Source organism: Micromys minutus (genome assembly GCF_963924665.1).
Source record: "Micromys minutus genome assembly, chromosome: 2".
In the NCBI taxonomy this organism is placed as follows: domain Eukaryota; kingdom Metazoa; phylum Chordata; class Mammalia; order Rodentia; family Muridae; genus Micromys; species Micromys minutus.
The window spans coordinates 85,953,420-85,980,107 of record NC_137971.1 but is presented as its reverse complement, the minus strand read 5'-3'; the positions used below and the strand labels follow the sequence as shown (position 1 = coordinate 85,980,107).

At 36.4% G+C, this 26,688-nt stretch overlaps 1 protein-coding gene across 4 annotated transcripts in view; it reads right to left on the bottom strand.

Annotated features, from left to right (window-relative positions):
• SBF2 (SET binding factor 2) overlaps nucleotides 1–26,688 on the bottom strand; it is a 334,193-nt gene that overhangs the window by 147,531 nt on the left and 159,974 nt on the right. For all 4 annotated transcript variants that reach the window (XM_080912014.1, XM_080912015.1, XM_080912016.1 and 1 more), the window contains exons 7-13: nucleotides 17,745–17,877; nucleotides 15,744–15,852; nucleotides 12,744–12,857; nucleotides 5,039–5,116; nucleotides 4,044–4,157; nucleotides 3,519–3,647; nucleotides 1,500–1,598 (exon numbers count right to left, since the gene is read on the bottom strand). In XM_080912014.1, coding sequence (XP_080768140.1) covers nucleotides 1,500–1,598; nucleotides 3,519–3,647; nucleotides 4,044–4,157; nucleotides 5,039–5,116; nucleotides 12,744–12,857; nucleotides 15,744–15,852; nucleotides 17,745–17,877 — 776 coding nt within the window. The remainder of the gene's footprint in view (nucleotides 1–1,499; nucleotides 1,599–3,518; nucleotides 3,648–4,043; nucleotides 4,158–5,038; nucleotides 5,117–12,743; nucleotides 12,858–15,743; nucleotides 15,853–17,744; nucleotides 17,878–26,688) is intronic.

The window sequence follows — 26,688 nt, the reverse complement described above, 5'->3', positions numbered from 1 at the left end:
GTCCTGAAATAGTCTTGAAAAAATGATCAAGGAAGTAAACAGCTGTCTTTTAAATTAATAGCTACATGATTCCTAGTCAGTCATATCCTCGGAAAATGGATATACTGAACCTTCCTTAAATGGGTGCTAATAGGATTACAGATAATGTAATGTAATGGTTTATGCTATGCCATTTATTTAAACTTTTGACTAATCAATTATGACTTAAAACGTGATACATTTAAGACTATGGCATATTGCTCCTTAGGAAAGAACTAATTATAAATGACAGTCTGGTGAAGTATTACTGTGTTGAATAATTAAAATAGAAAATTATCTTTTGCCAGGACCATGCATGCTGTGCCTAATTTCTTCCTGTGTTAATTTCTGTTCTTTTGATATTAGGCAAAATATGACAATTTTGATAATAAAATTCATTAGTAATTATAGAAATAAACCAAGAATATTCAATTATATTGTATAACTTAAATGGGCACAGTTCAGAAAAGAGAGACCATTTGTTTTAACATGAATCTTTCAAGAAGAATTCTCTCTCTCAAAGGAAGGTCAAACCCCAAAGGTAGAAATTGAGTGAACTGAATAGAATATAGGGAAGAGCTCAGAAGCAGAGTGGATACATAGCGTGAACAGGCCCTGGGTTCAATCCTCGATACATGCACACATGCAAACATGCATTTACAGACAACCAAAGAAAATAATTCAATAATATGTAACGCGGTAATAGTTTAGTACTTCTGCTTTTAACTTACTGGTCCTCAGATTTGAAATGAATGTGACAAAGCAGTGACTAATGCCTCACTGTCAAAGCAGTTTGCCTTGTTAAATAGCTGGAGTAAACAAGACAGCATTGGAACTGGAGCACCAATATCAAGTTCTTCCTCACTCTAATTCCTTAAAACAAATCCCCCTGCTTTTCTTCAGAGGGTGCCACATCCTCCACTTGATTTACATTTCTTAACAAAGGAACCACAAACTTCACAAGAAGGAATGGCCAGCATTCACTAAGCACAAAACCACTATTCTTTAAGCATGTGGCCTCCCTGCCAGCCTAAGAATCCAGGTTCACCTCATCCTAATCTTTTAAATTACAACACTTCTGTCTGGAGAGCATTTTCATCTTTGAATTTCTATGGTTCACTTGCTGGTTCTCTTTCCTTTTTCCAGCTTATTTCATTACCTCATCAACTCAAGACAATGGAGCTCAGATGACAGACACAACTATGCTGAAGCAGAGCTTCCTCAGTGCTGTCTCAGGTACTTCTGATTACCAGTGTATTTAAACTTTCTCTGTTAAACATGACACCCAGAAGAAAACTCACAATGAGGGAAGGCAAAAGATTCATGGGGGAAAATGTGGCTAAGACGTTTTCAAGACACACAAGTGTGACATCTTGGGATTGATTATCCACAGCATAGGTATTATTGCTAAATGCTGGAGCTTCTCAGTTCTGAAAATAAAATTTTTCATTGATACTTTCAAACAAACTAAATGCACTTACATTTTTGAACAATTGATCAGCAAGTTCTCTGATGTGCTTTATCATCTTCAGTGGATTATTTTCTTCAACTTTAATTCTCTCTACTTCAAAAGCTACCAACTTGGAAAAAGAATCAGATGGCAATAGTCAGTACCTAAATATGCTAAACTTAAAAACCAGTATTTTCATACAATATTCACACTAAAAGCCATCTAAACTATGTTTTTTCAAAGTAATTTATTTAGATTTTTACTGGGTTTCACCTCTATCCCAGGATGACAAAGGCATATTAAACCCATGGCTTCCAGATGGCCCCACTCAGTAACTCTTGGGGAGTGCAGAAGTCTACACACCTCACTCACAATAATTTATTTACTTGGAAAAATTCAGAAGGTGCGAAAGTCTTCAGATGTTTCCTTAACTTAGAACAAACAGTTCATGTCATGCTGACTGGACGCTATGGACCGAGTTCAGATTCCTCACCTCTAAGGCAGAAGGAAGAGCAAGATGACCTGTAGACTGTTTAGTTCTCATGTTCAAGTGATACATATGGGGGTCTGTACGGCCACTGTATGGGAGTGTGCTTACTGCAGAGGACAGCCAGGAAAGTGTGGAGAGTGAGCAGGTGAAGAGGGAAGGAAATGAGGGCTTCTTCCTCCTAGGAGCAGATCAATCAAAGGTGGCAGAACTATGGATTTCTACTCTGTGCCAGTATTTACAAGACTGTCATACAAAGAAAGGCAGATTTGCTTTTCATTCCTAAAGTACCCATTTGATGACAGCATAAGCTTAAGACAGGGCACAGTAGGATCTTCCTGTTAAAGCTTTGTAGAACCCATGTGGTATAGGAAATGGACCTTTCCATGTAGCAAATATTGTTTTCCTCTAAAAGCATGCCCTCATGTAAGTGGACAAGAATGGTAGGAAGAGAAGTACTTAAGTCTCATGCTGAAAGCAATCAACCTGACGTTCTTAACAGAGGTACACACATAAACTACCGTTGCTATTAATAAGGTTTCAGAGACCAGCAGATGAATTAGAAAAGATCTTTGGCAAGCATCTTAGTTTCACTACATGAGTCATCAACCATTGGGAACTTAACTGGGAACATAAAGGTTGATCTAGATGTTAGTATAATCAGAGGCCAGTGAGTGACTTTAAAGAACTGTCCAGGTCAGGGCCATGTGCTGCACCCCTACATGTGCTGGTCACTAAGTAAGGCGTTTAGTCCTCATCTTCAGAGCAGAAGTGCTGCTTCCCTTTCCTCACCTGTGAGTATTTAACTATCTTTACAAAGAACAAAAGATCCAACTCCAAAAAAAGACCTTTACTTCTACAGGATAAGCCATCAGTGGTAAAAGGTAAAAAAGTCTCCCTTTGGGTTTCTTTGGTGGATATCAGGAATTTTAAAATCTATTGTTCAATATAATAGTAATGTTTCAAAAACTAAAAAAAAAAAAAAAAATCTACTTTCATGTCCCCCATAATACACTGCTGTAAATACACAACTAAATGATCAATGAAAAATGTATTTAAAAAAAGAAAAAGCACAATAAATGTAAAGTAGTATCAAAGTCATACAGTCTATTTCTCCCTTTAAAAAGATAGGGACTGCATATGTATCCCAAATATTTCTACTAAGGTAGCTAGAAAATGGTAATTATTGATTAGAATGCTATAAACTTAAATTATGGCTTTATAACATTGATGGAATAAATGCAACTTAAATTTAGAGTCACAAATCTGTGTGTTAAGTTACACTGAGCTGCAGACTGATAATCACTAAATATCTGTATTTAAAACACAAGTTGTATTTATACAAGCACTATCCAATTTTGAAAAAGATCTAAGAAGCTATTCAATCTTCGTTGTTAAAAAATGTATATACTTCTAAAAATCCTACAGTTTTCTAATTTTTCTAATTATCATTATAATTATCAACATTTGATATATATATTTAAACGTTTAGGAATCTGAGTAAATGTTTAAAAAAAAAACCTGTTTTTCCTTTAAACTGTTAGTCATTGGTAAGAACTATACCTCATCAAAGAGATCACAGGCTCTATACGGAGGTCCTCTTTCTGAAACAAAACCTGCAAATGCCATTCCATTGAGTACTTTAGTGAGGAAATCATTCTCAACCAAACCACGCTGCCCCAAGAAAGCTGTCTGTAAAGAAAAAAATGTAAAAGGATAATTTATCACTGGGAAATGGCCAAATGGTTAAAATAAAAATAGAAAAGTTGAAGATTGGTTGAATGACTTTACACATAACTTAACACTGTCATGAAATATATTTCTCTCAAAAGGTTTAGTCCATATAAAAGACCAAAAAAATCAAGCATTAATTTTTAACTAATGCTTGATTAATATTTAATAATAAAAAGTCTTAATAACAAGAAAATCATTTTTAAGCTTACATATTCTGAAGGAAAACATTACACCAGCTCTATCTGTCACATAACAGACTTTAAGAATATTCAAAAATTAAATCAATTCACATAGCTCATATTGTGGTCCTATTAAATGAGTCCAACTGACAGACAACCTGGCACTGTGCCTTACTTTGTGAAAATGTATTACAGGCTCGGCATGGATCCGTATAAGCTGGAGGCATGACCTATATCCTTGGAACAGTTGTGCAAATAACCTAAGGAACACTGCTCGAACTTCTTTATCCTGAAAATGCAAAACAAAACATGTGGTGATTTAATGAAAAACAAATTAAGTAAGCCAGACAGAAGGAAAAAAGTCCGAGTGGGTAAGTGTGCCAAGTAGTGGGCACAAGTCCCATGAGAGTCTACGTATGCTTCGGTGAAATTGGTTTGTTCTTCCTACTGAACCGAAGAGAGTTGGATTCTAGAGCATACAATTTTCTTCCAGAGGAAAAATAAGTAGCATAGTCTCTTATTTTACTGTGTCAGAGAAAGAAATATATGCCAAAATCTTTGTTTATATTTGCAAAAAATTATAGTTATGAATATAAAAGGGAAAAACTCTCAAAAGATTACATTTTAAAGGCTTATGAAATTCTTTCAACATTTACCTAAATTATGGAAATCTATTTTTATTCTAATGGAATCTGGTGACATGCAGAGCATGAGTGAGTCTCTGGGTCTGACACACAGCACTACAAGAAGAGAAGATCCAAATTCTTTCTTTCCTTTTCTTTTTTTCAGTTTTATAGGATAGTCTCTGTATTTACATTTCAAATGTTATACCCTTTCCCCCCAACCCCCCTCCCACCTCCCCCTCCACTTGCTTCCATGAAGGTGCTCCCTCTTCTAATCACCCTCTCCACCTCAGTGCCTTGGCTGGTTGATGATGCTGAAGAATCCAAATTATTATGCCGGGCAGTGTTCCAGGCTATAACTAAGGCTCTGATTCCTTTGCTGCCCTTACTTTTGCCCCCTAAACAAAAAAAATCAAATCCTCTCACAAAAGCCAGAACATTGCCTCAAACCTTCTAAGGGTACTTGTAACTCAGCTAGTTCAGCAAACCTAAAACTAAAAGTACAGTATTCTTTACAAGTATCAAATCTGAAATTTAAATTTCTTACCAGCATTTTTGAGTGGGATAAAGCTGTTCGTGGAGGAGGGAAGGCATGATCTGCCACTTCCAAATCCGGGTGCAAAATCTAAAATACACAAGTTTATTATATAAGATATCCAGGATTAATAAGACCTACTTCTTAGTTTCTTTGGGACATTAAGTGAAAGATCTGTGCATAAATTAGATTATATTCCCACTATAAAAGACAAATAATTGATACAGTTTTGCATATACTGTTGTGGAAAGACCTCTAAGATAAAACATTATATATATATATATATATATATATCTGTATCTATCTATATAGATATCTATATAGATAGATATAGATATAGATATAAAGACCTCCTAAAAGCTGAAGCTTTCAAGGGTTAAGAGCACTTGTTACTTTTGCAGATGACTCTCAGGTTCAGTTCCCAGCAACCACACGATGGCTCACAACCATTTGTAATTACAGTTCCAGGGGCTTTGAAACCTTATTCTGGTAGGCACATACATATATGACACATAGATAAAATACCCATACACATGAAATAAAATAAGCATTACAAAAAATGCCAACTCGAAAGTCATGTAACATTGCCTCACTTATTTGGATAAAAAAGAAAACAAACCTCAAGCAAACAAATGAATGTACATACAGATGAACAGCACCCGAGAAGGAACAATTGTCAAAGACCAGGTACCACATTATAAAAGATCAGTCACCCTTGGGTTCAGACATGTTGGGAGCAGTGCTATACATCTATGTTGCTACTTCTTAAAAGAGGCTTATTTTACATCTTGTAATATAAAACTAACAGATGACATAGAACAGAGCACTCAGAAGTAAGCCAGACAGCTGCGAACACTTCATTTTTGACAGAAGTGTCAAAAACATGTTTTATAGAAAAGACAATCTCTTTAACAAATGGTTCTAGGAAAAATTATATACAAATGCCAAGGAATATTCTAGATGCTCCCCCATCCAACAAAAAAAATTAAAATAAACTAAAAACCTTAATGTAAGACCCTAAAGTGAACTGTTAGGAAAAAAAAAAACATGAAAAAAACCTTCAAGATCTATTCACAGGCACAAAGTTCTTCATGAAAGGGGCTCTGATAGTTCAGGAGAACGATTAATGATACTACAAAAAAAAAAAAAAAAAAAAAAAAAAAAAGAAACTATGAACAGAAAGAAGAAATAGCCTACAGAATTAGAGAAAACTTTTGCTAGCTACATACCAAATTAGGAGGTCACATCCCAAACAGAAAAATAATTCAAAATGTTAAATACCAACAAACCAAATCGTCCAGTCAAAAGATGAGTTAGTGAAAAATTCAAATGGCTAATAAATATTTGAAAAAAATCAACACCATGCTTAGCAATCACAGAAACACAAATTAAAGCCATATTGAGATTCCATCTTCCTCAATGGCAAAGTAACTGTCATCAAGACAAGTAATCGCAGCAAATGCTGGCAAAGATGTGGGGAAGGAAGAGCTTCAAACACCACTGCTGAAGAGTAAAACTGGTGCAGCTTCTATAAAGTTCATCAAAAAAGAGAACCAACAAAAGACACCAGAAAGCCGCCATCTGACTTATCTACACCACACTTGGTAATGTTCACATAAAAGGATCTAAATGAGCAAAGCCACAGAAATACCTGAACCCCTTGTGTTTACTCAGCAGTATACACAATGACCAAGCTATGGAATCAGTCCCAATGCCTATCAATAAATGAACAAAACAATGTGATATGCACTATGCAGTTTAATGACTGTAATGAAGAATTAAATCATATTATTTTAAGAAAAAAATGAATAGAACTGGATATCACCATGCCAAAGTGTAGTAAGTAAAATTCAGATAGACAAATGGCATATATTTTTCTCATAAGTGTAATTGTAATCTAGATTTACATAAAAATAAGAATAAGGGACAGAATGGGGGGGGATGAGCAAAGTACAATGACACATAGGACAGTGTCATAATGAAAAACTGTTCTGTATGCTAACAAAATTAATGTATAAATGTTTTCAAAGGGGGGCTGGAGAAATAGGCCAGCAATTAAAACACTTGCTGCTCTTCTAGTGGATCTGTGTTTGGCTCCCAGCACCTACATGTGGTTTACAACGACTGTTCTGATACCTTCTTTTGGTCCCCTAAGAAAAAGATTAACATTTGAGTTAGGCTCTGAAGGTAAGCAAGTTGGAAGAGTAGGTGGAGGTAGGAGAGGATCTGGGTAAGACTTGCACAGAGGAAAAGAAGATGAGGCTCTATCAGTATGTAACACATTTTGGTTTTGCAGATCATTTTTAAGTTGGTGTAAGGGAACACCTCTGTAATTGCACATTCATGGAAGGCTGTTGCAGGAGGTTTGCAAGTGGGATACTAGCCTTAGCAATTTAGTGAGATCCTGTTTCAAATTAAAATCAAAAGGGGCTGGGATGTAGATCAGTAGGTTGCCAAGCATATGCAGAGCTCTAAATTAAATCCCAGCACCACAAAAAGAAACAAAAGTTGTTCGTTCATAGTATATCAAGAATAGACTTAATTCTATATGGTGAAAACCAGCAATCTTAGCACTCTGGAGGTTAAGTAGGGGGCCAGCTTGTGATACACAGTGAAATTCTGTCTCAGAATAAAAAGAACAGTAAAACGCCAGTCCTAATTACAAATCAGGCAGTTCCTTGTACACTATCTAATGTTTGGGTGCCTTTAAAGTCATTCATGGTTCTTATACAATTCCAGTAATGTATGGCCTTTTGATTACAATTGTTTAATAACCAAACAAAATTTCCATATGTAACTCAAAGTTCCCTTATTATATCCATTAAATCTGAACTCTTTGTAGTCCTTGTTGGCCAATATACCCTGCTCTTGCCAACTCAATTCTTCATAGAATTAGAAAGAACAATTTGAAAATTCATCTGGAATAACAACCGAGAATATCGAAATCTATTCTCAACATCAAGAAAACATCTGCTGGAATCACCATCCCTGACCTCAAGCTATATTACAAAGGAATTGTGTTAAAAACTGCATGGTACCAAGATAGGCAGGTAGATCAATGGAATAGAATAGAAGATCCAGAAATGAACTCTCACACATATGGTCACCTGATTTTTGACAAAGGAGCTGAAACATTCAATGGGAAAAAAACCAGCCTCTTCGACAAATGGTGTTGGCTCAACTGGCAGTCAGCATGCAGAAGAATGAAAATAGATCCTTTTTTATCTCCTTGTACAAAGTTCAAATGCAAGTGGATCAAAGATCTCCACATTAAACCAGGTACACTGAAACTATTAGAAGACAAAGTGGGGGCCGCCTGGGAGCCTGAGGCTAAGGGATATACATCAGGAGAAGCCAAAAGCCAGGTGGAATAGTTTCCGGATGAAATTTTATTCCTGTTTGCAGTTGTTTTGAAGGGAGACACCCACTGGATCAGACTTCCCGTGTGCAACCCTTCATCCAGATATCTGTTCAGCAAATATTTGAAGAATTGCTACAAAGCTTACCACAGGCCATGGCCAAGGCAGCAGTGCTTCTGCATGAGGGGAAGAATGCTGAGATGAAGATTGTCATTTAAAATAACATTTTAGAGAACACGGCCCATCCACCACAGGGATCAGCAGCGTTTAAAGCTTTAAAGAACAAAAACACATGGTCATCTCACTAGATGCTGAGAAAGCATTTGACAAAATTCAACACCCCTTCATGTTAAAAAAAGTCCTGGAAAGAACAGGAATCCAAGGCCCATACTTTAACATAATAAAAGCAATATACAGCAAACCAACAGCCAACAGCAAACTTAACAGTGGGAAACTTGAAGCAATCCAACTAAAATCAGGGACTCGACAAGGCTGCCCACTCTCCCCCTACCTATTCAACATAGTGCTGGAAGTCCTGGCTGGAGCAATTAGACAGCAAAAGGAGATCAAGGGGATACAAATCGGAAAGGAAGAGATAAAAACATCACTCTTTGCTGATGACATGATAGTGTACTTAAGTGACCCCATAAATTCCACCAGAGAACTCCTACAGCTGATAAACATTTCAGCAAAGTGGCTGGATACAAAATTAACTCAAACAAATTAGTAGCCTTCCTATACTCAAAGGACAAACATGTGGAGAAAGAAATTAGGGAAAACGTAACCTTCACAATCGTCACAAAAACTATGAAATACCTTGGTGTGACTCTAACTAAGCAAGTGAAGGACCTGTGCGACAAGAACTTCAAACCTCTAAAGAAGGAAATTGAGGAGGATCTCAGAAAATGGAAAGATCTCCCTTGCTCATGGATTGGAAAGATCAACATTTTAAAAATGGCCATCCTACCAAAAGCAATGTACAGATTCAATGCAATCCCCATCAAAATTCCATCACAGTTCTTCATGGAATTGGAAAGATCAATGTGCAATTTCATATGGAACAACAAAAGACCCAGAATAGCGAAATCCATCCTCAACAACAAAAAAACATCTGCGGGAATCACTATCCCTGACCTCAAGCTATATTACAAGGCAATTGTGCTGAAAACTGCATGGTACTGGTACAGAAATAGGCATGTGGATCAATGGAATAAAATAGAAGATCCAGAAATGAGCCCTCATGTATATGGTCACCATATATATATTTTCGACAAAGGAGCTGTAAACATTCAATGGAAAAAGGACAGCCTATTAAACAAATGGTGCTGGTCCAACTGGCACTCAGCATGCAAAAGAATGAAAATAGACCCTTTCTTATCTCCTTGTACAAAGCTCAAGTATAAGTGGATCAAAGATCTCCACATTAAACCAGATACACTGAAACTATTAGATGAGAAAGTAGGGAAAACTTTAGAACATATAGGCACAGGAGAAAATTTTCTGAACAAAACACCAATGGCTCAAGCTCTAAGGTCAAAGATTGACAAATGAGACTTAATGAGATTGCAAAGTTTCTGTAAGGCTAAGGACATTGTCAAGAAAACAAAACGGCAGCCAACAGAATGGGAAAAGATATTTACCAACTCCACATCAGATAGAGTCCTAATATCTAAGGTATACAAAGAACTCAAAAAGCTAGACACCAGAGAATCAAATAACCCTATTAAAAAATGGGGTACAGAACTAAACAAAACGTTCTCAGTTGAGGAATATCGAATGGCTGAGAAATATCTGAGGAAGTGCTCGACATCCTTAGCCATCAGGGAAATGCAAATCAAAACAACCCTGAGATTCCACCTCACACCAGTCAGATTGGCCAAGATCCAAAACTCAGATGACAACAGATGCTGGCGAGGCTGCAGAGAAAGAGGAACACTTCTCCACTGTTGGTGGGGTTGCAAGCTAATACAACCACTCTGGAAATCTGTCTGGCGATACCTCAGAAAATTGGACATAATACTACCTGAAGACCCAGCTATTCCACTTCTGGGCATATACCCCAGAGACACCTTAGTACAAAGGTATATGCACCACAATGTTCATAGCAGCTCTATTTATAATAGCCAGAAGCTGGAAAGAACCCAGATGCCCTTCAGAAGATGAATGGATACAAAATTTGTGGTACATTTACACAATGGAATACTACTCAGCCACCATAAACAATGACTTGACCAAATTCTTAAGAAAATGGCTGCATCTAGAGAATATCATTCTGAGTGACATAACCCAGTCACAAAAGAACAGACATAATATGCAGTCACTGATAGTGGGATGCTAACCCCCAGAGGCTCGCACTGCCCCAGAAACAACTCATAGACTGTAGGAAGTCCAAGAAATAAAGAAAACAAAACAAAACAAAAAAATCTTTACACAACATGAAAACATTGACTATTTTCATGTTACATTTTGTTTTGCATGTACTTTGTGCTCATTGTAACTATTGGGTTTTCGATGCATACTGTCAAACCTTTAAAAAGATCAAGTACTGACTATTCATATAGATTTATGTAAAACTTATTTTAAAATCTGAAAAAATTACTGACAAAAAATGTATTGTATAATTTTACGCAAAAAATGCTTGAAATATGTACATTTATCTTTGTTTTGTAAAATAAAGATGTTAAAAAAAAAGAAAAAGAAAATAAAAAAAATAAATTAAAAAAAAAAAGAAGAGAAAGTGGGGAAAACTTTAGAATACATAGGCACAGGAAAAATTTTCCTGAACAGAACACCAATGGCTTGTGCTCTAAGAGCAAGAATCGATAAATGGGACTTAATGAGATTGCAAAGTTTCTGTAAGGCTAAGCACACTGTCAAGAAAACAAAACAACAGCCAACAGATTGGGAAAAGATCTTTACCAATCCCACATCTGATAGAGGCCTAATATCCAAGGTATACAAAGAACTCAAGAAGTTAGATTCCAGAGAATCAAACAATCCTATAAAAAAATAGGGTGCAGAGCTAAATGAAGAATTCTCAATTGAGGAATATCGAATGGCTGAGAAGCATCCAGGGAAGTGCTCAACATCCTTAGTCATCAGGGAAATGCAAATCAAAACAACCCTGAAATTCCACCTCACACCAGTCAGAATGGCTAAGATCAAAAACTCAGATGACAGCAGATGCTGGCAAGGATGTAGAGAAAGAGGAACACTCCTCCACTGTTGGTGGGGTTGTAAGCTTGTACAACCACTCTGGAAATCAGTCTGGCGATTCCTCAGAAAATTGGACATAGTACTACCTGAAGACCCAGTTATTCCACTTCTGGGCATATACCTCAAAGATATTCCAACATACAATAAGGATACATGTAGTATTATCTGAGATGATACTATCTTTGGAATCTCAAGTCTTTCCATCATTTAGAACATGCATTCTAAGAAACCTATAGCTATCCTTGCCATGCTTTAATTTGAGAAAGTCATCTGTTCAGTTCTCTATGAAATAAAACATCCTATAAAGCCTAAAATATAGCCCTTTTGAACGGATATGATTTGCCCAATGGCATCAAGTTACAGAAGGTAAACTGAGTCCTATATTGGTTTCTTTCCCATTCTGTCACATCTTATATATCAGATTGTAAATTGCATTAGGAAAACCTCCCTTTTATAGATGACTATGAGAAAACATACGGACTAACACAAAGTAGCAAGTTTGCTGAGTAAGTGTATAGTTTTAAGCTTCTATTTAAAAAAACAAAAACATTTTCAGCAACCTAGACTAAAATATTGAGATTATAAAGACCTTAATTCTGCTAACATCTTCAAAAAGAATGTAGAATTTCATGGAACTCACTCTGTAAACCAGACTGTCCCTGATAACTAAAGAGATGCTACTATCTCCTTAGTGCTGAGATTAAAGACAGAGTTTTATTTTTACAATATTTTACAACATCTACTCTATAAATATACTTACTGAGTGAGAAACAATACTATTTATATAACTACGTAGTAAATGAAGGATTCTCATCTAAAAGATTATAAAAGAATTTATTTATTTTAAACACAGAAGTTTTCAAAGTAATTACAGTCTATTGGAGTACGGTGGTACACAACTTTAATCCCAACACCTGGCAGGCAGAGGCAGGTGAGATCAAGGTTAGCCTGGTCTACATAGAAAGTGCCAGACCTACACAGAGACAGCATGTCTCAACATAATATGTGAGTGTGTATGTGTAAACATGTAGACACAGAAGCATGTACATGCAAACACCGTTATAGACAATGTTTTTTAAAATTCCAGTTATCTTAGTTTCAGGTTTATATCAAGAAAAATTACCATGAACAAAGACTCATACCAGAGAAAGTGCTGCTTGAGTCTGATGAAGAAGTGGCTCTGGGAGGGAGGAGAGGTGAATGCATTCAGGAATTTTAATAGTGCCGCCATCCAAATCTGCTATGATTACATCTAACTGAAAAAGATTTTGAAAATTAACCACAATTCATAAAATATATTTGTTTTTAAGCAAATTGTGCTTGACTAGCTCAAACAGAAAAACCAAATTGAGGAAGAGGTTTCTGTCTACTACAGTAAGAGTTCCAACTTCCTTGGGATTTGAGTATTGTACAAGAGTGCACTCCTGCCAGGGGAAGATGAAGAAGGACGGGCACTCCTGTGCTGCAGAAGAGGAGTGCTGTAAGGCTCTTCTCTGTCCTCTTTCTTCTTGACATAGGGAGGAACTATGAACTGGCAGCAGCCTAGCATTAGTCATCCCAATGGTGACACTACCTGAGAGGACTGTAACAGAGAAAGCAAAAAGGAAGGAAGTTTGGATGGTAAATGATGCTATGGAGCAAGCACTTCTTACACACATTGAGGAATCTCTACAAAATGCTGTGTGCTAATGGTAATATTCCATGTTAACTGAGATAGTGCATTTGGATTCCATATGAATCTAAGAACAAAGCAATATGTATCAGTTACTGTTCAGATGCAGAACCCAGCTTGGGAGTGGTGAAGCACATCATTAATTCTAGTGCTTGGGGGGCAGAAGGATGAGCTCCAGGCCATTCTTAGCATGCAATGAGTTCAGTTCAAGACCCACCTGTAATACAGTAGACTCTGTTTCAAAACCAAGACTAAAACTAGAACAACACCCAAACTTGACCTGTAGCATTCTAAAGGTCATATTTAAAAATAATTTACATTGATATGAAAGATTTTGGTAATGTGATCTTTTTACAATCAAAAATTATTTTATTTCCATATGATACAATTTATTCAACAAATATCATTTGTTAACAAGTTATATTCTTTATATAAAAATAATAAATGTAAAATCAGAGAGATATCATTTATCCTTATAGTATCTGTGTACTCTCAAGGAAAAAAGAGATTAATAAAGAAAAACATTTAAGATCATCATGTAGAAATATAAGAGAAGTAATGTGATTTTAATTTACTTTAATTATTTATTAAAATGTGAAGAAACCTACAACTGTCAACATTTGGTTTGTCCTATCTCTATATTTAGTATTACTAAAATAATTTACAAATTATAAGGGGCCTACTTTTTAATAAACAAGCTTACTAGCTCATACATTTCATATGATGATACTGGAGTTAAGAAGAACTAGACATGAAACACAATGTTAGGCGAGCAAACTGGTGTACACGTGGGGTCTTCTCCGATCTCTCAACAGTGTCAAGCACATCGGTGCTATGGTCCCAGCTGCCATTGCTGTGTGAGGCACCCTCAAGCTTCCTTTTTTGCTGGCATTCAGAAAAGCAGCAGCATCTTGTGGATTACAGATATCATGCCACAAAATTCTTTTGGCAAAGAAATGTTCTTATTCTCCCTGAAAAGTGCTGCCTAATGTGCTCCCTGGACTTCAGGCACAGTGCTTTGGAACACACCCTCACCTCGCACCAGGAATCCATCAGTTGGCAGGTCGTACATCTGGCAATATATCCAACAGAATCTGTTTCTGTATGTTATACCCTCTGATGCTATTTTAGTTTTTATAGTTCGAAACAACCAAGTTCTCATTCCTCCGTATGATCATCTGTAAATATTGAGCTTTACCAATTAATTAGTATTAAATTATTACCTGAGACAATTTCCTCAGAGAACAGCAGTTTTCTACACTTTGGTTCAGAAGTCCTCTGACGCACACTGTTATAGCTCCACTAGAAGCATGCCATTCATCAACAAATTATTCTTGAACTAGCTTAGCCTCTTTAATGTCACATGCATTAGAAATTTGGTGGGAGTTCAAGGTGAACTTGATTTCTACTAAATTTAAACTATTTGCAAACTATTTTATTCTTGTTAATTTTCAGGCTCTCTATATTGGCAGATCTCATTTTAAAACACTAATAAGTTAAACATTAGTAAGAAAAGTATGATTAAAGCGATGGATTATTAACCCTTTATTAGCATCTATAGCAGCTGTTCTCAACCTTTGGGGTTGATCAACCCTTTCACAGAGCTCACCTAAGAACCTCAAAATACACAGATATTTCCAATACAACTCATAACAGTAGCAATATTACAGTTATGAAGTAACAGCAAAATAATTTTATGATTGGGGGTCACCACAACATGAAAAACTATATTAAATGGCCACAGCACTAGGAAGGGTAAGACTGGTGTACAAAAATACAGAATTTCTCATGTGAGGAATATGGTAAGATAAATCTGACCTGGTACACAAAGGTTATTTAAAACCAGGACTCGGTAGTACATGCCAGGACATACTCAGAAGGCTGAAGTGCAAGGACTATTGTGAGCTCAGGAGCTCTAATCTAGCCTGGGCCACATAGAAAGACTCTGTCATTTGGTTTACAATTTGTTGGTTGATCAACTAATTAATTATTTTGTAAGAGAGACAGAAACTGAGAGAGGGACACACACAGGCCATGATATACATGTGGAGGTCAGAAGGTAACTTTCGGGAGTTGATTCTGGCCTTCTACTTTGAAGCAGTGTTTCTCTTATTTCTACTGCACAGTTTATATCAGGCTGGCTGACCTGTAGCCTCTCAAGGTTGGAAATGTTACCAGGAGTGTTGGAATTACAAAAAAATTCAATAAACACAACAAAGCATTTTTACCCACTGAGCCATCTTCCCTGTCTAAAGCCATCTTATTCATAAACAAATATATGAACGAATACATAAATTCTCCTTTAAGCTCTCATACTTGCAAAGTTAAATATATTTAGATTGCTTACAGCTCTTTTCCTTCTACTCTTTCTTTTCTATGGGAAATGCACCTTAAATGAAAATAATAATGATGTGGAAACCTTGCAAGACAGAAACCAAAAGACTCAGGATCTGCACATCTGGGTACTTACAAGTTCATGGACATCAGTTTTAAAGATGGAGTGTACGCCAATAATGAACGGAGTTGGAGAACTCAAAACTTCTAGGAGCTGAGCCGGAAGAATGGGAATATAAGGGTAACTGGAAACAATAAAAACATTCATATATGTTATTTTTGCACAATGTGAGCACATTTCCATTTATTTCTGTGCACTCTGAACCACAAAAATATATTTATTAATTCTTTGAGAATTTCATACACTATATTTTGATCATATTTATCCTGACTCCTCCCCAATTCTTCCCAAATATACCCTCATCACCCTACTTCACCACAAGCTTTGTGTCTTCTTTTAAAAAATATTTTTATTAATTCTTTGAATCTGATACAATATTAATTCTTTAAATTAATACAATATACTTCTTTCATAGTCACTACCATTCCTCTCAGATCCACTCCATCTCCTTAGGTCCCAACTCTGTGGCGTTTTTTTTTTTTTTCCCCAATCTGAATTTAAATATTTATATTAGGAATATAGTGTTGCTAGCTTTTAAGCCTAGTATTTCAGAGGCAGATGTAGGTGGGTTTCTATGAATTTATGGCTGGCTTGGTCTACACACTAAATTCTAGGGCAACCAGAGTTATGCGTGGAAGACCTCCAGTGGAAGACCACACATCCAAGGTTATTTGGGCAGACAAACTTGTCTTTAATTAATTAATTAAATTTAATTAATGAACTAATTTTAAAGGACACAAAGCTGAATGAATCGGGAAGGAGACTGATCTGGGAAGTGTTGGGGGTGAGGGATATGATCAAAACATGAATAAAATGCTTAAAGAAATAATAAAAAAAATTTTTAAGCACTAAAAAAGAAAAAAAAGAAATTACCAATTTTATTGGCAAAATTATTAACACTAAAGTTCTAAAAAGAATGATTTCCAAAATGTCATTATTTAAACTATGGTTACAAAAACTAGGCAGTGATGGCTCACACACCTCTAATCCTAGCACTTGGGAGGCAGAGGCGGTGGATTTCTAAGTTTTAGGCCAGCCTGGTCTGCAGAGTGAGTTTTGGGACAGCCAGGATTACACAGAGAAACCTTGTTTCATAGACAAAAGAAAAAATATGATCACAAATAGTAAACACAAAGTAAATGGAACCTAGATTAGGTTCCTTCTTCCCCCTGTAAGCTAGTCTCTTTAGACTGTATGCTGTTTTAAAGCATTCTTCCTTATGCTGACTCTTAATATCAGAGAGAAGAGCCGAAGGTCCTCCACACTCAAAATGTAACGACTTGTCTAAATAACACTGTACTTGATGCTTACATTCAATAAACAAATTAAAAATTCTTATGAAAATTCCAGAGGCAATCTAAAATTTTATCTAAGGTTCACACACTTAAGTTTCTGGGACATTATGATTAGCAAATTAAACCAAAGTAAAATATTCTACCTGTGGTATGACCTGACATCATGGTTTACATTTTAAAAAACTGTTTCTCAATTTTTATTATGGAAAATATTTAATATATCCCTTAAAAAGTAAATGAGAAAATTACAATGAAGATCTGGCTAATCTAGGTTTGACAATTACCAATGTAGAACCATGTGTGTCTACCAATGTATGTTCTATTCTCTGTTATCATAAAGAAATATCACATCATTTATATATATATAATGTAAGAGTTTAAAACAGATAAGGATTCTTAATTAACAGAATTCTAATAACTTCTAAAAATTAATACACTAGTATCACATAACATTAACCAAAGAATTTTTATCAGTATTGAAAGATAATTAAATATTGCTGACAGTACTATCCAAAGTAAATTAAAATATGTTTCACTAAATTAATCAACACTCAGTGATATACAACTTGGAAAAGTCCCAAATTTTAGATTAAACTTTATTAAAATCATGGCTCTCTAACTTCGCATAACAACCTCTGTGGTTCAAAGCTATTGGGCCATGACATTTTGATTTATCAACAAGTAATACATAATAAATAATATTATCAAGCAAAAACTTCACCTGTATTTAAGAGGAAACATTAAAGATTCCAGGGCTCTACAGGCATCACTAAGTCTCTGAAAACTTGCTGAATGGAAGAGAACCTTATTTTCTGTAAGGACTGCACAAAAGAGGTTGAGGACATTTTGAATGCCTAAAAACAAAAGAGCAAAGCTTATTTAACATAACAAATTGTATTGAGTTCCCACCAATCATAGATTGTCAATGACAAAGAAGCAAAAGGGGATCACCAAAAGGAAATAGTTCACTAATCTAACCTACACAACCTACTGGCACATATCTGCCTTCCTAGATGTCTTTACTTATGCAACTATGAGAGTCACTGATGCTATGAGTTGTTTGGAAATTTACTATTACCTTTATATCCAAGGTCTGTAGATAAGTTCCCATTAAAGTAATTTAATATTGTCTTTTCGTTCATCTTTAGAGTGTTTTTCTGATGTTAAAACAGTCAGGTGTTTCAAAATGACATTTCAGTCAACTAGGGATCACATACGGAAATAGTGGTATCACAGTTCATAACAGAGGCGACAAATTCCTACCATCTAGTAACAATGTAGCAGTCTTAGTATCATTGTACAATAAATTACATACTTGTAACAATGTAGGCATAACAAAACTATTGCTGCTCCTATGAAAGCACAGTGTAATTAGGTACAGTGAAAAATGGGATTAATAATTATATAGTTAATGTGTATATAATACCAGTTTTGTTTGTGTTCTGTATTCCTTCTACTTATAAAGAAAACTTTATGTTGTGTTATGCCAGGAACAGCCTCACATATTTTGTATTTTCCTACATTCTATATTCATCTGTGATTCTTGATTGCATCATTTTCTCTTGTGCTGGATTTAATCTCATGCTATTTTGCACACATGGCCCTCTGTGTCAGTCTATGCTACATGTCTGCTTTCACTATACAGCCTATATATGTAGTGGGCTATACTACCTAGGTCATATGCTTAAGCATGTCTGTCCAATGACCCACTTCTAAAAATATATTCTTCCTACTGACACATGACTATATGATATGAGCAGCTAATTTGCCTTACTAGAGGAACCAGCCAAACAAAGAATGAAATCTCTAAAATCACCTTTCCTCTGTTAACTTGTTGTGGCTGACAGTGTTCTGTCACACTGACCAAATGTTGGCTTACACCCATGGCTTTCTCTTTTCTCTTGAGTCTTTAAATCATTACACCTTTAGTTTGCCACTAAATCTATCCTAGATTTAGACAACAGGAATCCTTTTGACTTATTTCCTTGAATAACTTTTTTTTCCTGCTCCTTCCTCTTCCAAGTTCTTGCTTCTTGCAACAATCTGGACTCATAACATGCTCATCCTGCTCCAGAATGAAAACTGCTGGAGTCCAGAGTCCTGACAACTTTTGGTAAGCACTAATACTAAAGACCAAATTTCAAACTGCTAGGGTATATATTGGGTAATTTCCACGTAAATGTCTTTCCTTATAGCCCATTTATACCTAAAGGAAAATGCATAGATATACAAAAGTATGCATAATATTAGCAATACACATAAAGGAATAAATATTTTAGAGAATGGATCTACATAATTACTCTCAGTTCCAACTAATCCTTAGTTTTCTCTATTCCTTCAACTCATGAGTGTATCCCTTTCTCCACTGAAACACTGCATCCTAATAACATCGAAGCATTTGTTTGCTAATTTCTATTTTAGTATCTATATTATAGTTCCAGAATTGTATTAGCAACTGCAACTCAAAAGAACCAAAAAACAAACAAACAAATCACTCATTACAAAGGAGTTCAAAATACCCAATTCTCTACCCAAACCTATCCCATATTGAACTCACATAGCCAAACCTCTGAGTGTTCCAGTTTAGACAATGGTTTGGGTATTTATTCAAGGTCTCTAAACAAAGCTTGGTCTGAGGGTGTCTCTAGGGAGAGTGATAAAACATTTTGGAAGTGGGGCATATTGGGAGAACCTTAGGAACAGTCCTTAAAAGGGACTAGGACCTTGCCTGTTCTCTCCCTCTCTGTTTCTAGTTCAAGGTGTAATCACTTGCTTCTCCCACATACATCTGGGCCATCACTGATGTCATGAGGTGATGCTGTGAGCTAATTAAACTTTTCTCTATTAGATTAGTTGCTTCTGGTACTTAATTTTAATACCTCAAAGATATTTTCCTACCTTACTGATGCAGTCAAATACCTGACAAGCAATCTTTCTTATAAATGGCAAAGGGTCATTTCTGGGTTACAGTTAGTGTCAAAAGATCATTCTGTCATGAAAGGGAAGACATGACAGCAGGCAGAGAAGGTAAGGCAGTATCATCAGGGAGCCAACTGCTCATACTGCATCTACAATTACGAAATATTGTGAACAGGAAGTAGGCCCAGTGACCCCCTTCTTTCAACAAGCCACTTCCCCAGCGCCCCACAGCCTTCTCAGTACTACCAGTCGGACACTAAGAACTACATCACATAGCCTAGAGGTCATTTTTCATTAAACCATCACCATAATTGATACCTTTATAAATACATTACTTTGTTTTTCTTGTCTTTCTAACAATTAGACTGATCTGAATATGCAAAACACAAACAGGCTTCTAGAAGTCAAAAATATATGATGGTGTGTTTATAGAAGCATCACTTGTTCTTTAATTAACAGTATGTTGCCAATGTCAATTCTAATTTGAGTGTGTGTGTGTGTGTGTTTACATGGAATCCAGAAGAAAGCCTTGGATGTCATATATTGTGTTTTGAGAAAGGGTCACTAATTAACCTGTAGTTACACCAGTAGGCTAGGCTGGCTAGCTACTGAGCCCCAGCAATCTATCTACCTTGGCATTCCCAGTGCTGGGACTATAAGAAAATATTACTAGACTGTGAAGGTCTATATTTAGTTATGAGAGACTCTCTCCTAATTAGACCAGTGAAACAAGAAAACCCAGTTTACCTTCTCAAGGGGAGTAAGACAGGTATGTTCTGCACATCAAGATTGAACAATTAAGAAATTAGATATTGTGATATTCTGAAGGGTAAAATTTTTGTTACCCAAGAAATAGTAAAAAACAACAACAACAAAAAACAAATAAAGCTAACCTGCTCATATACACGTTCCATATTTCTAGTATTAAGTGTTTATATTTTTACGTAACTAGTAATCTCAAATGTTAAGGCATCACACTGATTTGTATTCCTAAGAAGCAATGTTTGTTGCTGTGTCCATAGCTTCAATTACTTTGAAAGCAAATTCTATAGCTATGACGAGAAGCGTGCTTGACCCAAAACAGTTTCTTAGTCAGCTGCTGTCTAATCCATCTAATACTGCACAGCACGAGTAAAGGTGACAGAATGGTAAACACGTTGGTGATAACATTTAGTGAACTTGCTACACACACACACACACACACACACACACACACACACACCTTGCCAATTACTCAAATACTAAAGCAATCTTAAAATTACTTTCTGATCTCGATTTTCTTGGGAGAGTTAAGTTTTACAAGTCAGTGTCTAAAGGATTAAGTGGATTTGTTCTCTACTTTAAATGAATAACAACGAAGCCTTTATTCCAGGATTCTTCACTGATTAGGGAATACAAGTTATATCATGAGACTACTATGTCTCATATATCAAAAGGGTCAATTAAAGAAGAGAAGACCGTACTTTAAAATTGTACTTTATTATGTGTAAGTGCATACTTATATAATGTATGTGGAGAGGGCACGCACATGCCATGAAGCACATGTGAGGTCAGAGTACAGCTCTGTGGAATTGGTCCTCTCCTCCCACCTTTCTGTGGGTTTGGGTATAGAAATCCGGTCAGCAAGCATGCACAAAAAGCACATCCATCTGTGTGCCATCTCACAATCCCAGAAGCACATACTCTGAAGAAGGATATATTCTAGAAAGTCTTGATGTCTTTTCTTGTCAACTCATGGTGGGGAAAATTTTAATATTGGTCAATTAATGCTATAGACATTTATATTTATCATCTAATTGATCAAAATTTATTAATTTATTAATTTTCTCTACATGTTATATTGCAACAAAGAATTATTATTAGACTTCTGAGATATGATAGAAAATGCTAAATTTGTGGAGATGGAGATAAATATAAGGCAGACTTTTGGAAGTTCACAGTTCACTAAGGATGGCATGTTAAAAAAACACACCAAAATATAGACATATACAATGTATAAAATAGCACAGAAAAGAACAATTTAACCTCCTGTTATTTGAAAGCTGTATGCTTACATGTTGAATAGACATATTTTACAGAAACACTAATCTTTGGGGTACTAAAAGAGACAATTGAAAGTTTACACAAGAGAACTTTGTAACATGGAAGATCAACCCAATTAAATTACAGCTGTCTTACCACAGGTCACTAGTGTTCAATAGAAGATCAGACTTAATTAATAGTAGCATTCAAGTGACATAAAACACAATGGGGAGGACTGGGGAGATGATTCAGTCAGTAAAAGCCCTGAGATAATATAACCCCAACACCCAGTAAAAGCCAGACATGGGCACACACTTTTGTAGCTCTGGCTTTGTTGTGGAAGGGTGGTGAAGAAACAGGTAGATCCCCAGAACTCACTGATCAGTCAGACTCAAACCCAGTCTGTAACCTCTGTTTAGTGAAAGATCCTGTCTCAGAGAATTTAGTGAAAAACACTCAAGAACACTCTGTACCCAGACCCTGCTGGGAGAGAGCTGGTCCCCCAGAAGTGCTGACACATCTAGGTGCACATGTAAGACCACCACTGCCGATCTGAGGGACCTGCCCAGAGTCCTTGAGGGCACAGAAATTGAGAAGCAGTTTTGGACTGGATCCTTCCAGTTTGTGCCTGTGCCCTGGGCTGACCCTGTGCCATAGCTCTCTCTACCTAGAACCTACTGGGAGGGAGCTGGTCCCCAAGCAGTACTGATACACAGGCTTACAGGAGGGTAAGAAACTGTCAGAATCACCAAGACCAGCTAACACCAGAAATAAGTGGCTAGCGAGAGGCAAGTCCAAGAACCTAAACAACAGAAGCTAAGGCCACTTGGCATTATCAAAACGCAGTTCCCTTACCACAGCAAAGTCCTGGATGCCGCAACACACCAGAAAAGCAAGATTCTGATTTAAAATCATGTCTCATGATGATGTTAGAGGACTTTAAGAAGGTCATAAAACACTTTCTTAAAGAAATACAGGATAACACAGGTAAACAGAAAGAAGCTCTTAAAGCGAAAACACAAAAATCGACAAAACAGGTAAAGGAAGTGAACAAAACATCCAGGATCTAAAAATGGAAATAGAAACAATAAAAAAAAAATCACAAAGACAACTCTGGAGATAGAAAAGCTAAGAAAGAGATCAGGAATCAAGGATACAAGCACCAACAACAGATAAAAGAAATAGAAGAGAGAATCTGAGGTGTAGAAGACACCATAGAAAACATTGACGCAACAGTCAAAGAAAATGCAAAAAGCTCCTAACCCAAAAGATTCAGTAAATCCAGGACACAATGAGAAGATCAAACCTGAGGACAATAAATATAGAAGAGAAGGAAGATTCCCAACTTAAAAGGCCAGTGCATGTCTTCAACAAAAGTATAGAAGAAAACTTCCCTAACCTAACAAAAGAGATGCCCATAAATATACAAGAAGCCTACAAAATTCCAAACAGAACCAGAAAAGAAATTCCTCCTGTCAATAATAGTCAAAATACCAAATGTACAAAACAAAGAAAGAATATTAAAATAAGTAAGAGAAAGAGGTCAAATAACTTATAAAGGCAGACCTATTAGAATCACAGCAGACTTCTCAACAGAGACTATGAAAGCTAGAAGATCCTGGGCAGATGTCATACAGATCCTAAGAGAACACAAGTGTCAGTCCAGGCTACTATATCCAGTAACTCTTAATTAACATAGATGGAGAAACTATCTGTTTCTATTCCACAAAATAGAAACAGAAGCAACACTACCCAATTCCTTCTATGAAGCCACAATTACACTTATACCTAAACCACATGAAGACCCTACAAAGAAAAAAATTCAGGCCAATTTCCCTTATGAATATTGATGCAAAAATACTCAATAAAATTCTTGCAAACTGAATCCAAGAACACATCAAAACGATCATCCATCCTGATCAAGTAGGCTTCATCCCAGGGATGCACAGATGGTTCAATATACGGAAATCCATAAACATAATCCACTATATAAACAAATTCAAAGAAATAAACCGCATGATCATCTCATTAGATGCTGAGAAAGCATTTGACATAATCCTACACCCTTTCATGTCTTGGAAAGATCAGGAATTAAAGGCCCATACCTAAACGTAGTAAAAGCAATATACAGCAAATCAGTAGTCAACATCAAAGTAAATGGTGAGAAATTTGAAGCAATCCCACTAAAATCAGGGACAAGAGAAGGTTGCCCACTCTCCCCCTACCTATTCAATATAGTACTGGAAGTCCTGGCCAGAGCAATTAGACAACAAAAAGAAATAAAAGGGATTCACATTGGAAAGGAAGAAGTCAAACTATCACTAATTGCAGATAATATGATAGTATATTTAAGTGACCCCAAAAATTCCACCAGAGAACTTTTACAGCTAATAAACAACTTCAGCAAAGTGACTGGATATAAAATTAACTCACACAAACTGGTAGCCTCCCTCTCCTCAAAGGATAAACAGGCTGAGAAAGAAATTAGGGAAACAACACCCTTCACAATAGTCACAAATAATATAAAACACCTTGGTGTGACTCTAACTAAACAAGTAAAAGATCTGTATGACAAGAACTTCAGGTTTGTCAAGAAAGAAACTGAAGAAGATTTCAGAAGATAGATTTCCCATGCTCATGGGTTGGCAAGATTAATAAATTCCAACTCAATTCTCCATAGAATTAGAAAGAACAATTTGCAAATTCATTTGGAATAACAAAAAACTCAGCATAGCAAAAACTGTTCTCAACAATAAAACAACTTCTGAAGGAATCACCATCCCTGACCTCAAGCTGTATCATAGAGCAATAGTTATGAAAACTGGATGGTACTGGTACAGAGACAGGAAGGTAGATCAGTGGAATAGAATTGAAGATCCAGAAATGAATCCACACACCTATGGTCACTTGATTTTTGAAAAATGAGGTAAAACAATACAGTGGAGAAAAGATAGCACTTTCAAAAAAAATGGTGCTAGTCCAACTGGCGGTCAGCATGTAGAAGAATGCAAATGGATCCATTCTTATTGCCCTGTAAAAGTTCAAGTACATCAAGGACCTCCACATAAAACCAGACACACTCAAATTAATAGAACAAAAAGTGGGGAAGAACTTCGAACACATAGGCACAGGGGAAATTTTCCTGAACAGAACACCAATGGCTTATGCTTTAAGATCAAGAATTGACAAATGGGACCTCATAAAATTAAAAAGCTTCTGTAAGGCAAAGGACACTGTCAGTAGGACAAAACGGCAACCAACAGATTGGGAAAAGATCTTTGCCAATCCTACATCCGATAGAGGGTTAATATCCAATATATACAGAGAACTCAAAAAGTTAAACTGGAAAAATCAAATAACTCTGTTAAAAATGGGGTACAGAGCTAAACAAATAATTCTCAACTGAGGAATATCAAATGGCTGAGAAGCACCTAAAGAAATGTTCAACATCCTTAGTCATCAGGGAAATGCAAATCAAAACAACCCCAAGATTCTACCTCACACCAGTCAGAATGACTAAGATCAAAAATTCAGGTGAGAGCAGATGCTGGCGAGGATGTGGAGAAAGAGGAACACTCCTCCATTGTTGGTGGAATTGTAAGCTGGTACAACCACTCTGGAAATCAGTCTGGCAGGTCCTCAGAAAACTGGATGCAGTACTACCCAAGGACACAATTATAGCACTCCTGGGCATATAGCCAAAGATGCTCTAAAGTACAACAAGGACACATGCTCCACTATGTTCATAGCAGCCTTATTTAAAATAGCCAGAAATTGGAAAGAACCCAGATGTCCTTAAACAGAGGAATGGATACAGAAAATGTGATACACATATATACACACAATGGAGTACTACTCAGTTATTAAAAACAATTACTATATGTAATTCTTAGGCAAAGGGATGGATCTAGAAAATATCCTGAGTGAGGTAGCCTAATCACAAAGAAAAAAGAAAAAACGCATAGTATGCTCTTACTGATAAGTGCACATTAGCCCAAAAGCTCTGAATACCTAAAATACAATTCAAAGACCATATGAAGCTCAAGTAGAAGGAAGACCAAGGTTTGGATGTTTCAGTTTTTCTTAGAAGTAGGGAACAAAAAATATTTTCAAGAGGAAATACAGAGACAAAGTTTGGAGCAAAGACCAAAAGAAAAGCCATCCAAAGACTAAGCCATCCAAAGACTGACCCACCTGGGGATGCATCCCATATACAGCCACCAAATCCAGACAATATTGCTAATGGCGAGAAGCACATGCTGACAGGAGCCTGAGATAGCTGTCTCCTGAGAGGCTCTACCAGAGCATGACAAATTCAGAGGTGGATGCTTGCAGCCAACCACTGAACTGAGAACGGGGCCCTTAATGGAGGAGTTAGAGAAAGAACTGAAGGGGCTAAAGGGGTTTGCAACTCCATAAGAACAACAATACCAACCAACCAGAGCTCCCTTGGAATCTTATGCAAAGAGTACACATGGATGGACCCATGGCTCCAACTACACATGTAGCAGAGGATGGCCTTATTGGGCATCAATTGGAAGAGAAGCCCTTGGTCCTGCCAAGGCTGGATGCCCCAGTGTAGGGGAATGTCAGTGTGGAGATAGTGGGTGGGAGGGAAAATGGGATAGGGAGTTTATGGAGTGAAAACCATGAAAGATGATAACATTTGAAATTGTTTTTCTAAATGCTGATAAAGTGCCTTGTAAATATTTGTTTATATTCAT